Genomic DNA, 13,438 nt, shown 5'->3' with positions numbered 1-13,438 from the left:
TGTTTGGAAGAGACCTTAGAGATAATAGTCCAACCTTAAGATTTTACAGATGAAGTAGCAGCCCTGGTGAGATGACATGACCTATTTTCAATCATGTGGCCAATTAACAGCAATGACAAGACTAGAACCCAGGTTACTTAACTCTCAATTTGAAATGACCCCTCCATTCACCATAGGTTTAGAAAGTAGGGTAGGAAGGAATTAGTTTTCTTCTGAAGTTGATACCATTGGGTGGTGAGTGTATGTCTATGTATGTGTATGTGTATGTATGTGTATGTGTATGTGTAAAGAGGAATAGGTGAATGGTCATATGATTAATGCCCATGCATGGATCAGGAGCAAAATAAACATTGTGTATATGTGAACATGAATGGTTGTAAGCATATGCAGCATGGTGAGAAGTTTAGAAGGATATCTGTTTATACCTGCAGTGTTTGAGTATGTGTGCTTAGGCCACTAGCAAAGACTACTTTCAGAAGAAGTAACTGTTTCCCTAGGAACTACGGTGGTCAGCACTCCTTCTCCTTTCTCAAAGAAAGCAAATGGAGGGCTCTGGTAGCCTTTGGCATTACATTATTCCTCTATTAAAAATGAAAACAGTGGTGCCTGGGAGACGTGAAGACGTAGGATTCAAGTCAATTACCATTTGACATGAGATAGTTGATCTCTAAATGACTTTTAGGTGGGTTAACACCAATGACAAAGTCTCCTTATATTCTCTATATATTGGGTGAAGCTCATGTGTCAAGAATAATCCATTCACCTGTCCTAAGGAGCTTCATTCCTTAATTAGGAGGGCTAGAGTCTTGGAATCCTATTGGTTTTAGTTTAAGAGCTCTGTGTGTGTGTGTGTGTGTGTGTGTGTGTGTGTGTGTGTGTGTGTGTTTAAAGTCAATTTCTTGACTTTGTCATTCATTTCTCCTACTCCACAATTTTTCACCGATGTGAATACACATTTTCTTTCTAGTATTGGTTCATCTGGTAGATAACAGAAAAAATGTAATAAGAAACACTGGATCCACCTTTCTGACTCTTGACAAGACAAATAGACTGGCATGGTATCTGGATGGCTCTTTCTGAGACTCTGCCAAATTGACTCACTTTGCTGACAGAAGTCATGGGTTTCTGTTCCAAGAAAAGTTGAATTGCTACAATGAGGAGAAATGCCATGGCTGAGCCAGGCTTTTTATTGTTTTATCTAGAAATGGGACTTAATCCAAACATAATTCAGACATTCGTAAAATAAATGAAAAATAAAACAAAAATGAATTGGAAAGGCAGTCTCTGTGGCTCACCATCATTTGCAGTGGAATTGCACACATCACACAGCACCACTGTATTGATGTTTTCATGCTCTTCTCAATTTCTTATCCAATCCCTCTGATAGCCAGAGGGAGCATTCACACATCAGGCACCTGACCTCCTTGCTCTAACAGAATTGATGGTGCATTGTGCTGACATGAATCAGATCCATCCACAGAATCAAATCCAAACATTTGTTCAACCTGGGCAGTTTTATGGATAACTCAACCCCCACATCTTTTTCGCATGGAATTCTGTCTTAGACTCTGCGTCTTCACCCTGATCCTATACTTACAGTTTTCTAAACTAAATGCAGGGCTTTATATGTGTTCCTATTAAAGTTCACTTTGCCAGTTTGGACACGTTTCTGCCTGTTAAGGTGCCCAGAAAACACATTCAGTGAAAGAGTTAGGATTACGTAACCTAGAGAAGAGAAGGCTGAGAGGTGTCAATCATTGACGTCAAATTCATGAAAGATTTATGAGGAAGATACCAACTAGTTTTCTGTGTCTGTGGATGACCAAATAATAGGAAACGGGCCTAAATTAAGATAAAAAAAGCTTTGATCCTAAAGAAATGATAGAATCATAGGCAATTACAAGTTGAAGAGACATTGGAGATCATATAGTAACAGAATCAGATGGTTGAGAGATACTTGAGAGGTAGTTTAGTCCAATTAAAATCTAAACAGGGGTAGCTACATGGCACAGTGGCTAGAGTGCCAGGCATAAAGTCAGGAAGATTCATCTTCCTGAGTTAAAATCTGGCCTCAGACACTAGACCCTGTTTACAGTTTTACACTCCTCTTGAGTCTTGTATTTGAAAGTCAAATTTTCTATTGAGCTCTGGACTTTTCATCAGGAATACTTGAAAGTCCTCTATTTTTTTGAACGTACATTTTCCCTCCAAGGAATTAAACTCAGTTTTGTTGGGTATGTGATTCTTGGTTGTAATCATAGCTCAGGGGTGGAGAACCTGCGGCCTCAAGGCCACATGTGGTCTTGTTCACTTGTTCTGTGAAGTCTGGATTCAGTCAAAGGGTCTCACTCGAAGACCTAGAGGGCCACATGTGGCTTCAAGGCTGCAGATTCCCCATCCATGTGGCTCCTTTACCCTCCAGAATATCATATTCTAAGCCCTCTGATCCTTTAATGTGAAAGCTGCTAAATCTTGTGTTATCCTGACTATGGCTCCATGTTATTTGAATTGTTTCTTCCTGGCTGCTTGCAATATTTTCTCTTTGACCTGGGAGCTCTGGAATTTGGCTATAATTTTTCATTTTGAGATCTTTTCCTAGGATTTTTCATTTTGGGATCTCTTTCAGGAGGTGATCAGTGGATTCTTTCAATATCTATTTAACCCTCTGGTTCTAGGATATCAGGGCAGTTTTCTTCGAAAATTTCTTTTTTTCTTTTTTTTTTTTCTTTTGCTTTTTGGTGAGGTAATCGGGGTTAAGTGACTTGCCCAGGGTCACTTAGCTAGTAAGTGTCATGTGTCTGAGTTCAGATTTGAACTCAGGGCCTCCTGACTCCAAGGCTGGAGCTCTATCTACTGTGCCACCTAGCTGCCCCTCTTTGATAATTTCTTGAAAGATGATGTCTAGGATCTTTTTTTGATCAAGGCTTTCAAGTAATCCAATAATTCTTAAATTATCTCTCCTTGATCTGTTTTCTGGATCAGTTGTTTTTCCAATGAGATATTTCACATTTTCTTCTATTTTTTCATTCTTTTGATTTTGTTTTACTACTTCTTAGAATTATTAGCTTCCACTTGCCCAATTCTAATTTTTAAAGAATTACTGAGCTTTCTTGCCTTCTTTTCCATTTGGCTATTCCTACTTTTTTTCTATTCTGAAAAGGTTTTTTTTAAAAACATTTTTAATTTCAAGTTTTGAGTTCCAAATTCTATCCCTCCCCTTCCCTCTCCTTGAGATGGTAAGCAATCAGATATGTTATACCTGTGTAATCATGTGAAACATTTCCATATTAGTTATTTTATACAAGAAGACTTGAATAAAAGAAAAAGAATGAAAGAAAGAAAGTGAAAATAGCATGCTTCAGTCTTCAAACAATATCAATTCTTTCTCTGAAGGTGGATAGTATGCTTCATCATTAGTCCTTTGGGATTGTCTTGGACCATTGTATTGCTGAGAATAACTAAGTCATTCATAATTCTGCATCACACAATATTGCTGTTACTGTGTACAACGTTCTCCTGATTCTGTTTGCTTCACTATGTTTCAATTCATGTCTTTGCAGATTTTTCTGAAATCATTCCACTTGTTATTTCTTTTAGCACAATAATATTCCATTGCAATCATATACCACAGCTTGTTTAGCCATTCCCCAATTGATAGGCATCCCTTGATTTCTAATTCTTAGCCACCACAAAAAGGGCTGCCATAAATATTTTTGTACAAATAGGTCCTTTCCCCTTTTTTTGTATGTCTTTGAGATACAGACCTAGCAGTGGTATTGCTGGATCAAAGGGTATGGACAATTTTATAGCCTTTTGGGCATAGTTCCAAAATGCTCTCCAGAATGGTTGGATCAGTTCACAATTCCACCAACACTGCATTAGTGTCCTAGTTTTCTTACATCCCCTCCAATAAGGAACATTTTCCTTTTTTGTCATATTAGCCACTCTGAGAGGTGTGAGGTGGTACTTCAAGGTTGTTTTAATTTGCATTTCTCTAATCAATAGTGATTTAGAGCATTTTTTTATGTGACTATAGATAGCTTTGATTTCTTTGTCTGAAAGCTATCTGCTCATATCCTTTGATCATTTATCAATTGGGGACTTATATTTTTATATTTTATTTTTGACTCAATTCTCTACATATTTGAGAAATGAGGCCTTTATTAGAGATATTTGTTGCAAAATTCCCCTCCTTGTCCAGTTTTCTGCTTTCCTTTATAATTTTGGTTGCATTGGTTTTTGTGCAAAAACTTTTTAATTTTATATAATCAAAATTAACTATTTTACATTTCGTAATACTCTCTATATCTTCTTTCATCCCAAATTCGTCCCTTATCCATTAATATGACAGATAAACTATTTCATGCTTTCTTAATTTGCTTGTGGTATCACCCTTTAGGTGCAAATCATGTATCCATTTTGACCTTATCTTGGTATATGGTATGAGATGTTGGCCTATACCTAGTTTCTGCCAAACTTTTTCCAGTTTTCCTAGCAGTTTTTGTTAAATGATGAGTTTTTGTTCCAAAAGCTTTATAATATATTAGATTACTAAGGTCATTTACTATTAATGTAATTTGTATATCTTTTTCCATGCTATTGACTCTTTTTTCATGGTCCTCTCACATTATTCTCATTTCTTTCCTCAATTTTTCTTCTACTTCCCTAATTTACTTTTTTAAATCCTTTTTAAGCTCTTCCAGGAATATTTTTTGGACCTGAGACCAAATGACACTTTTTTTTGAGGCTTTACATGTAGTCATTTTGACACTATTGATCCTCCCTATCACCACAGTAACTTTCTATAGTCAAGCTCTTTTTATTTTTGCTCTTTTTTTCTGCCTTTTTTGTGACTTGGTGTTTTCATGGGAGGACTGAGCTCTGGTTATGCTCTCAAGCTTTTTGTGCTGGGGCTCTGAGTCTTATTTCTGGCTTTCACTGGGTTTCAGGGCTTAGCTGCTTGCTTTCTCTGGAGGGTAGGCTTCCCTTCTCGCTTGTACTGGGGGTGGCAGCTTCCCTGTTGGCCTTCCCTGGGTGTAGGGTTGCTCCATTAGTGGGGCTCCGCTGCTGGGTTGCTATGCAAAGTGGGCCTCTCTGTTAGCAGGCCCTAGGGTAGTAATTTTGTGGCTGATCAGACTGAGGGGTGGGGCCCCTGCTGGGTTGATAGAAAGAGGGTCTATCTGCTGGTAGGCCCCAGAGGTGGGGTCTCACTGTTGGCCAGTCCCAGGGTGGGCCTTCACTACTGGTCGGCAGTGAGATCAAGGCATGGCTGGCTGCTTTTGCTGTGGGTGGGGTCGCTGGGATGGGGCCTTGCTTTGATGCACACACGGCTCACTTGCCTGGGGGCTGCTGGTTTGCAGGAGGGTGGGGATCTCATTGGTGGATTGCCCCAGGAGCCTTACTACAGGCCCCTAGCTGTGAGGCTGGCTCCTGCTGCTGCCCTTAGACCTTGCTCCCCTCTCACCCCAGTGAGACAGACTTCTCCTGCAGTGCTGATAAGCTGCTTCCCTGCTCCTAGATAAATTCTGAGGCAGTTTTCAAGTTATTTGGAAGTGAATTTGGGAGAACTTCAGAGCGCTCCTTCCTTGCTCTTCTATCCTGCCACCAGAAGTCTCCATTCTGCTTTTTAAGGAGTTCTTTCCTTTAGTGAATTTTTGTACATCTTTTTCATTTGGTCAATTCTGCATTTTAAGGAATTCTTCTCTTCCTTAGATTGAGCATCTTTTGCCATTTGGCTTATTCTGTTTTTTAAAGTGTTATTTTCTTCAGCAGTTTTTTTTTTTGTGCCTCCTTTACCAAGGTGTTGACTCTTTTTCATGAGTTTTTTTGCATCACTGTCATTTCTTTTACCAATTTTTCCTCTACCTCTCCTATTTGATTTTTAAAATCATTTTTGAACTTTTCCCGGAATCCTTTTTGAGCCTGAGGCCAATTTGCATTTTTCTTTGAGGTTTTGAATGTAGCAGTTTTGATCTGAATTTGTGTTTTGATCTTCCCTGTCACCATAGTAACTTTCTATGGTCAGGAATTTTTTGTTATTTGCTCATTTTTCTAGCTTATTTCTTAACTTTTAACTTCAAATTAAAGTTGGACTCTGAACCTGGGGTGGAGGGGCCACTATCCCAAGATTCAGGATTTTTGGTTAGCTGTTTTCAGAGCTAATTCTGGGGGTCTGTAAGTTTTCAGTTCTTCCAAGACGGTATGATCTAAGGAGAGGTGTATTTACTACTCTCCTGGCCTGCATTCTGGTCTTTGAGAGGCCTCAAAGACTCTTTTCTTCCCTGGAACTGTGACTAGGGTTACAACTCCCCTGAGGCTATGGTCCTGATGTGTTAATAATGCTCCTCCTCACCCTAGGCACTGCCACCCAGGGACCATGACCCAGATCTGAGTATGGGTAATGCAACAGAGTCCTGCACCCAGTGGCAGCAAAGGGACCCCAGCAATCTTCTTCTGTCCAGTTGTCAGGCCCCCTTACTGCCTGTGGGCTGACAGCTCCAGAAGCAGCTGTTGCCACCACTGATTTAGTCACCCCCAAGGCCTGCTGCTGGTTTCCTATGGCGTAGTCTGTGCTGGTGCAATCTGTACTCTCTCTCACCCTAGTGCAACAGACCTTTCCTGCTGACCTTCTAAGTTGTCTTAGGCTGGAAAATTGTTTTACCCTGTACTTTCGTGGGTTCTGCTGCTCTAGAATTTGTTTTGAGGCATTATTTAAAATTGTTTGGAGGGGAATTTGGGAGAGCTTAGGCAAGCCCCTACCTTTTCTCACCATCTTGGCTCTACCCCTCAGCATCTGTTTCAATAACTCCCACTGAAGGGGAATATGCTACAATCTGATATAGTCTATTTTACTTTTGGATAATGTTAGAATTTCTTTCCTCACACTGATAAATTTGACTCTCTGGAGCTATGCAGAAGAGGCCTAATCTCCATTTTAGCTGACAACCTTTCAGATATTGGAACATAGCTGTCATGTCTGTCCCCCCATGTTTTATCTTTTCCAGGCTATGTTTCTCCTGTTTCTTTACCTGAACCTTATACAGCATGATCTCCAGTTCCTTTACCATCAAGGTCACTTCTCTTTGAATGTATTTCAGTTTATTAATGGTCTTCTGAAAATGTGACATCTAACACTAGATACAAAATTCAAGATATGGTTTGACCAGGGTTCATCACATGGTGGGATTATCAATCAATCAATAAGTATTTATAAAGTGCTTATAATGGGCCACGCACTGTGCTTGGTGCTAGGAATAAAGGCAAAAGTGAAACTGTTCCTCCCCTCCAGAAGTTGATGAAAAAAATATACACATATAAGCATATGAAAATATATACAAACTAATACAAAGTAGTTATGGTGGGGTAAGGCATAGGTGGCATAGTGGATAGAGTGCTGGGCGTAAAGTCAGGAAGTCTCATTTTCCTGAGTTCAAATCTGGCCTCAGACACTTGCTAATTGTATGACCCTGGGCAAGTCACTTCACCCTGTTTGCCTCAGTTTCCTCATCTGTCAAATGAGCTGGAGAAGGAAATGGCAAACTCCAGTATCTTTGCCAAGAAAGCCCCAAATGGGGTCACGAAGAATTGGACATGGCTGAAATGACTGAACAACAGAGTGCAGTGAGGAGGCACTAGAAACCACAGGAAAAGGCTTCAAGTAAAGGTGGCACATGAGCTGAGCTTTGAAGCAATCTGGCGATTCCAAGAGGCAGAGGTAATCATTTCAGACATAGCAGACAGCCAGTGCAAAATAAGGAAACAAGCATTTACATAGTACCTACTATGTGCCAGGCATGAAACACACAGGGTCACACAGACACTAAGTATCTGAGGATGATTTTGAACTGTCTTCCTGATTCCAAGTCCAGTGCTCTATCCACTGCACCACCTAGTTGCCTAGGTAAAGGCTTAGAAACAAAAGATGGAGAGTCATGGGAGGGATACACCAAGAAATCCACTTTGGCTGGACCAAAGAGTGTGTTAAAAGGAGTAATATATACTAATGAGGCTGAAAAGGTAGGTTGGAACAAGGTTGTGAAGTGCTTTAAATGTTCTGGAAACTGCACCTCTTTTTCAAAGCAGCCTAACTCTGTGGTAGGTTTTTTGGCTGCCATACCACGCTGTGGACTTGTAGTCCACTAGAACCTTGAGATCTTTTCCACAAGTCCCTACCCTCAAGGAGCTTACATTTTGCTGGGAGAATGCAACAAATACACTAAGTAAATATAAATAGGGACAGGTAGGTGGTGCAGTGGATAAAGTCAGAAGGACCTGAGTCTGAATCCAGTCTCAGACACTTACTAGCTGTGTGACCCTGGGCAAGTTACTTAACCTTGTTTGCCTCAGTTTCCTCATCTGTAAAATAAACTGGAGAAGGAAATGGCAAACCACTCCAGTATTTCTGCCAAGAAAACTCCAAATGAGGGTCACAAAGAGTCATACATGACTGAAACGACTGAATAACAACAAAAATATAAATATATATAAAAGAACATAAAGAAATTTCAAGAGGAAGATGCATTAGCAACTGAGGGTTTCAGGAAAAGCTTTATGAAGGAGGTGATACATGGGCTGTGTCTTGGAGGAAACTAAGGATTCCAAGAGGTAGGTGTAAAAAGGGACAGCAGTTCTGGCATAGGGGACAGTTTGTACAAAAGCATGAATGTGGGAGATGAAATGTTCTATGTGGGGACTAGCTAGAAGCCCAATTTAAATGGAATGAAGAGGGCCTAAAACATAGTAAAACTGGAAAGTTATGTAGGAGCCAGATTGTGGTGGCTTAAATACCAAGTTAAGGATTTATTTTATCTTAAAGACAATAGGGAACCATTGAAGATTTTTGAGTAGGAGGTTGGCTAAATCTGTGTTTCAGGAACATTAGTCTGATAGCTGTGTTGAAGATGGGTTAAAAAAAGGAGAGATTTTTAAGCAGGTAGATAAATTATAATAGGGTGAGAGGCAATGAGGGTCTGAACCATGGTAGAGGCTATATGAATGGAGAGAAAGGGATAAATTCAAGAGATGTCACAGAAACAGAATTGACAAGACTTGGCAACTAATTAGATAGGGAATTGGACACTGGGGTGAGGGAAGAGTCAAGTATGACATGATTGTGTACCTGGTAAGTGAAAAATAATGGTACCCTCAATAGAAACCTGGTGGAGGTAAGGGTTATGGAATCATAGATTTAAAGCTTGAAGGGACCTTAGAGGTTACCAAATCTTTCTCCTTCATTTTATAGATGAGGAAACTGGGAATAAGAAGGGTTAAGTGACTTGTCTGTGGTCACTTAGCTAGCAAGTATCAGAAGGAAGATTTGAACCTAGATCTTTCTGACTCCAGGTTCTACACACTATCCACTGCATCCTGCTTCATGGGTTTGGGGGGTGGGTGGAGAGATCAGAAGAATGTACAGAGATGTCAGGAGATGGAATAGGGCAGTGAAGATAAAAGACAGGTAGCGAAAGAAAGTTGGAGGAATTTGTTTTATTAAATAAAAACAGATAAAACAATGAAGATATGTTTATGGGGAGTGAAGATTTTTGTTAGGATTTCAAAAATATTTTCCTATGGTAGTGAGGACTAAGCATTTTCAGGAGTGGCTTCATTCCTGTATTCTAAATGTCTAGTGCTGGACCATAGGAATTACAGCCCTTGTCAAAAACTAGAGTTGCATCAAATGGGACACAGTTCATTTAGCATAAAGAAGGCTCCCTCTAGTGGACACTTGAGAGCCATAAGACCCTCACTTAAAAGCAAGAGACTGACTATATTATTCTGCTTCTGGCTGGATGATCAGCTCTTTGCATGTGCAGGATCAGCCCAACACATAGCACTGCTTCAAGAATGATGAGCATAGCAATTTGTTCAGTTATCACAGATTGAACTTATTAAATGAGATAACAGACAGCAGGGCTTTTAGATAATTGGAGACAGACCAGATTAATTTTGATTGAGGAGAAAGGCAGAGGAAGTGGGAAAAGTCCAGTGCACCAGGTTTTACCCAGAAACTGAGCCTCAGTTAAGCATGGCAGTGGGGTGCCCTGGACAACTAGAAATCACAATTAGAATATGAACCCTTTGAGAGCACAGACTGTCTTATTTTTCAAATTGTATCCCTACTACTTAAGCACCGTACTTTGCACCTAAAAAGTGCTTAATAAATGCTGGCTTGCTTGCCTGATTCATTATGTTGGCTCCAGATGCCTGGAGAACAGGAAATATTGTATTCTTGAGAGGTTATTCATGCTTCCTATCCTGACTTCTCTCGTAGAATTTTAGAAGATTTCCCTTCCCTCTGAACAGCTGAAATCTGTTCTCCCCAAATCTAGAGTGTATGTTAGACTATATCTGGAGTTTTGCTTCCTGATTACACACTCAAAGAGGGAATGATCATTTCTATCTCACCAACCAATTTTTCCCTGTTGGCAAGGAGCAGAAGCAGACTAGAATTTTCACATATTGCTTCCACCACATTTTGAAAGATGAAATTATTCATTATGCAAAGAAAACTTGTCTGTGATCACATGGTGGGTCTATGATAAGGCAAGGTTCATCATCACTGCCATCATCACCGTTACTATTAGTAAGGAGTTATATTTGGAGAGGTAGTGTAATAGCATCTATATTACAATAATTCTACTCACAAATTTGTATTCTATATAAAAGAAAAGCAATAAATGGAAAATAAAGTAAACATACATACATATCTAGACAATATCTGTTTTACAAAAACATTGTGCTTAAAAGTGGGAAGATCTAAGTTGAAATCCCACCTCATACTTAGTATCTGTGTGATCAAGGGCAAGTAAACTAACTCTCTGCAGGAAGTAATAAATAAATGTCAGCTGCTCCTATTTATTATACACATAATAACACAGAGAGGCAGCATGGCAAAGTGGATAGAAAGCCATCCTGGGTTCAAGTTCAGCCTCTGACACATATTGGCTGTGATGTCCCTGGACAAGCCAATTTTATCTCTATATGCTCTTAGCAGTTTTCAGAAGACTATAACTTACACAGAAAGTGCTGTCCTGCCTTGGTTGAGTGATTTTCCTCACCAGTGAAATCACAGATCCAGTCCCAATTCCTCAGCTATAGAAGGCTCTTACAGCACAGCTATGCTAGACCATAAGCTTCACAAGGGCAGGGATACGTTATTTTTGTTGCCCACTACATATTACTGGGTGCTTCATAAATGTTTCTTGAAGAAACAGGATCGATAGTCTAACAGTAAACCCTAGGTTCAGCCCCTATCCCCCATGACACTGCGCTGTCTTTATACCGAAGTTCGGTAGGAACCAAAGTATTAAGTCCCTGTGCTGCTCCGAACATTGATTTCGGACTGACGCAGCCCCTCCCTCGGGGTTAAAGTAACCAGAGTACAGAGGCCTCCCGGAACGGAAAAGTCGGTCGCTGACTTTTCCGGTCGGAAAGGGTTCCGGAAGGATCTAGTCCCTCACCCGGAAGTTCCGAGGGGATGCCGGAGTGCAAGGACTCCTTTGTTTTATGTCCAGCATTTGAACGGCTTGGTCGGGCGGAGAGCCGCTTGTTGGAAGAGAAAAGGAAGTCATGTTCGCGCCTGCAGTGAGACAAGCTCTGAAGAAGAACAAGACGCTGCGCTACGGTGTGCCCATGATGGTGAGTGCAGGGAGGGGGCGACTAGGACGGGAGAACGCTGCAGCTCGCGTTGTACGGAGGGGCGGGGCTTCCGGAGAGGGAGAGGACTGGGGCGGGGCTTCTGGAGAAGTGAGGACGGGGCGGGGCTTCCGGGGAGGGAGAGGACTGAGGCGGGGCTTCCGGGGAGGCTGGAGCAAGGGCGGAGATTGTAGAGAGGAGAGGAGAGGAGGAAGGAGGGCTTCCTGGCAGAGGAGGTGGGGTTGGTAGTTGAGGATTTCCGAGATGGGAAGAACACCGGGATCATCCTGCGGGAAGGGAAGGGAGCCAGCGAATGGAGCTACAGGGCAGAGGCTCCTGAAGCTTCCTTTAATGGCTGCCTTGTCTATTGCTACCTTCTTTCCCCTAGACGAAGCTAGTGGTGCAGTGGAATCAGGAAGACCCTAGTTCAAATCCAGCCATGTAGCTACCAGACCCTAGACAAATCACTTAACCTCTGTTTGCCTCAGTTTCCTCAGTTATAAAATGGGGATAATAATAGCACCTACCTCATTGGGTGGTTATGAGGATCAAAAGAGAATATTTGTAAAGTCAGTGCCTGGCACATAGTAGGTACTTAATAAAACTTTATTGAGTTGAATGTGTAAAGTGCTAAGTGACATAGCACGAAGTGCACATAGTAGGTGCTTTTAAAAATGCCTATTTCTCCTCCTGGGGATGACTAAATTTAGTCAACCAACATTTATTACCTATGTTGCCAGCTAAGCTCTGTAGATACAAAGAAAGGCAAAAACAGCCTCAACTCAAAATCTAATGGGGAGTTAGTTGGAGAAGGAGCATAGTGCACTGGAAAGATAAATGCACAGATTTGGAGTCAGAAGACCTGAATTGCACCTTGACTTCTCTGAGACTTAGTTTTCTTATCAGCAAAATGAGGTTAGCAGTACTTTTGTTACTTATCTCAGTTATTGTAAGAAAATGCTTCAGACTTAAGTTTTTAGAGGCTACTTGTAGCCTGTAGAGGCATTGTAGTAGTTGCAATGGAAAGATAGCTGGATTTGGAGTCAAAATACTTGGCTTCAAATTCTGGCTTTGTCACTTACTTCCTGTGTAACTTTGGTTAAGTCACTTAACCTCTGTGAGCCTAAAGTTTTTCAGTGATTGTAAAATGAAGGGATTGGACATGACGACCTTTGAGGTCTTTCCAGCTCTCTATCTAGAATCCTATGAACTTGTCCAAGTTTTAGGAGTGGGAATGAAACTTCCCACATCCATCTAGATGTACATCCGTCTAGGCACTCATTATTTATTAGAGTTGTATCCTGTAGACTAGAGCTTCTACACACCCAATATGAAGGCTTCCTTAGAGCATATGTTATATATAATTGGGGCAACCATTTTCCAGGTGGTAAGGGTTTGGCTTTCCCCATGACTGTTGTACCCCATTCCCTATCTCCTCTTCTAGTAATAATAGTTGACATTTATATCAGGATTTTAAGATTTACAAAATAATTTATATTATCTCATTTGATCATGAATTTTGCTATTAATGAATCTTGTCTCACCATTTATTGTGTATATATAGTTCAGGGGTGATACTGATAATACTGTCTAAAAAACAGGGTGTAATTGAACAAACATCTATTGAGTGCCTATTACATTTAAGACACTATTAGGTGCTGGGGATACAAAGATGAAAATGAAACAGCTCATGCCTTCAAGGAGCTTACATACTACTAGAATAATACAACATGTATACTTAAGTATATACAGGATAATTTGAGGAGGGAAAGAATATTTACAAATGGGGAAATTAGTGAAG

General features: G+C 40.6%; 1 protein-coding gene across 1 annotated transcript in view; it reads left to right on the top strand.

The window, feature by feature from the left end:
- The first annotated feature begins 11,395 nt into the window (after positions 1–11,395).
- Positions 11,396–13,438, top strand: part of LOC114030001 (cytochrome c oxidase assembly protein COX16 homolog, mitochondrial-like) — a 125,131-nt gene continuing 123,088 nt past the window's right edge. The window contains exon 1 of the mRNA XM_027844659.1: positions 11,396–11,640. Coding sequence (XP_027700460.1) covers positions 11,572–11,640 — 69 coding nt within the window. The 5' untranslated portion in view covers positions 11,396–11,571. The remainder of the gene's footprint in view (positions 11,641–13,438) is intronic.

Source organism: Vombatus ursinus, unplaced genomic scaffold (assembly GCF_900497805.2).
Source record: "Vombatus ursinus unplaced genomic scaffold, bare-nosed wombat genome assembly UNPS02014945.1, whole genome shotgun sequence".
Lineage (NCBI taxonomy): Eukaryota > Metazoa > Chordata > Mammalia > Diprotodontia > Vombatidae > Vombatus > Vombatus ursinus.
Note: the sequence above shows the minus strand (reverse complement) of the source record. Positions and strands in the feature narration are given on the sequence as shown.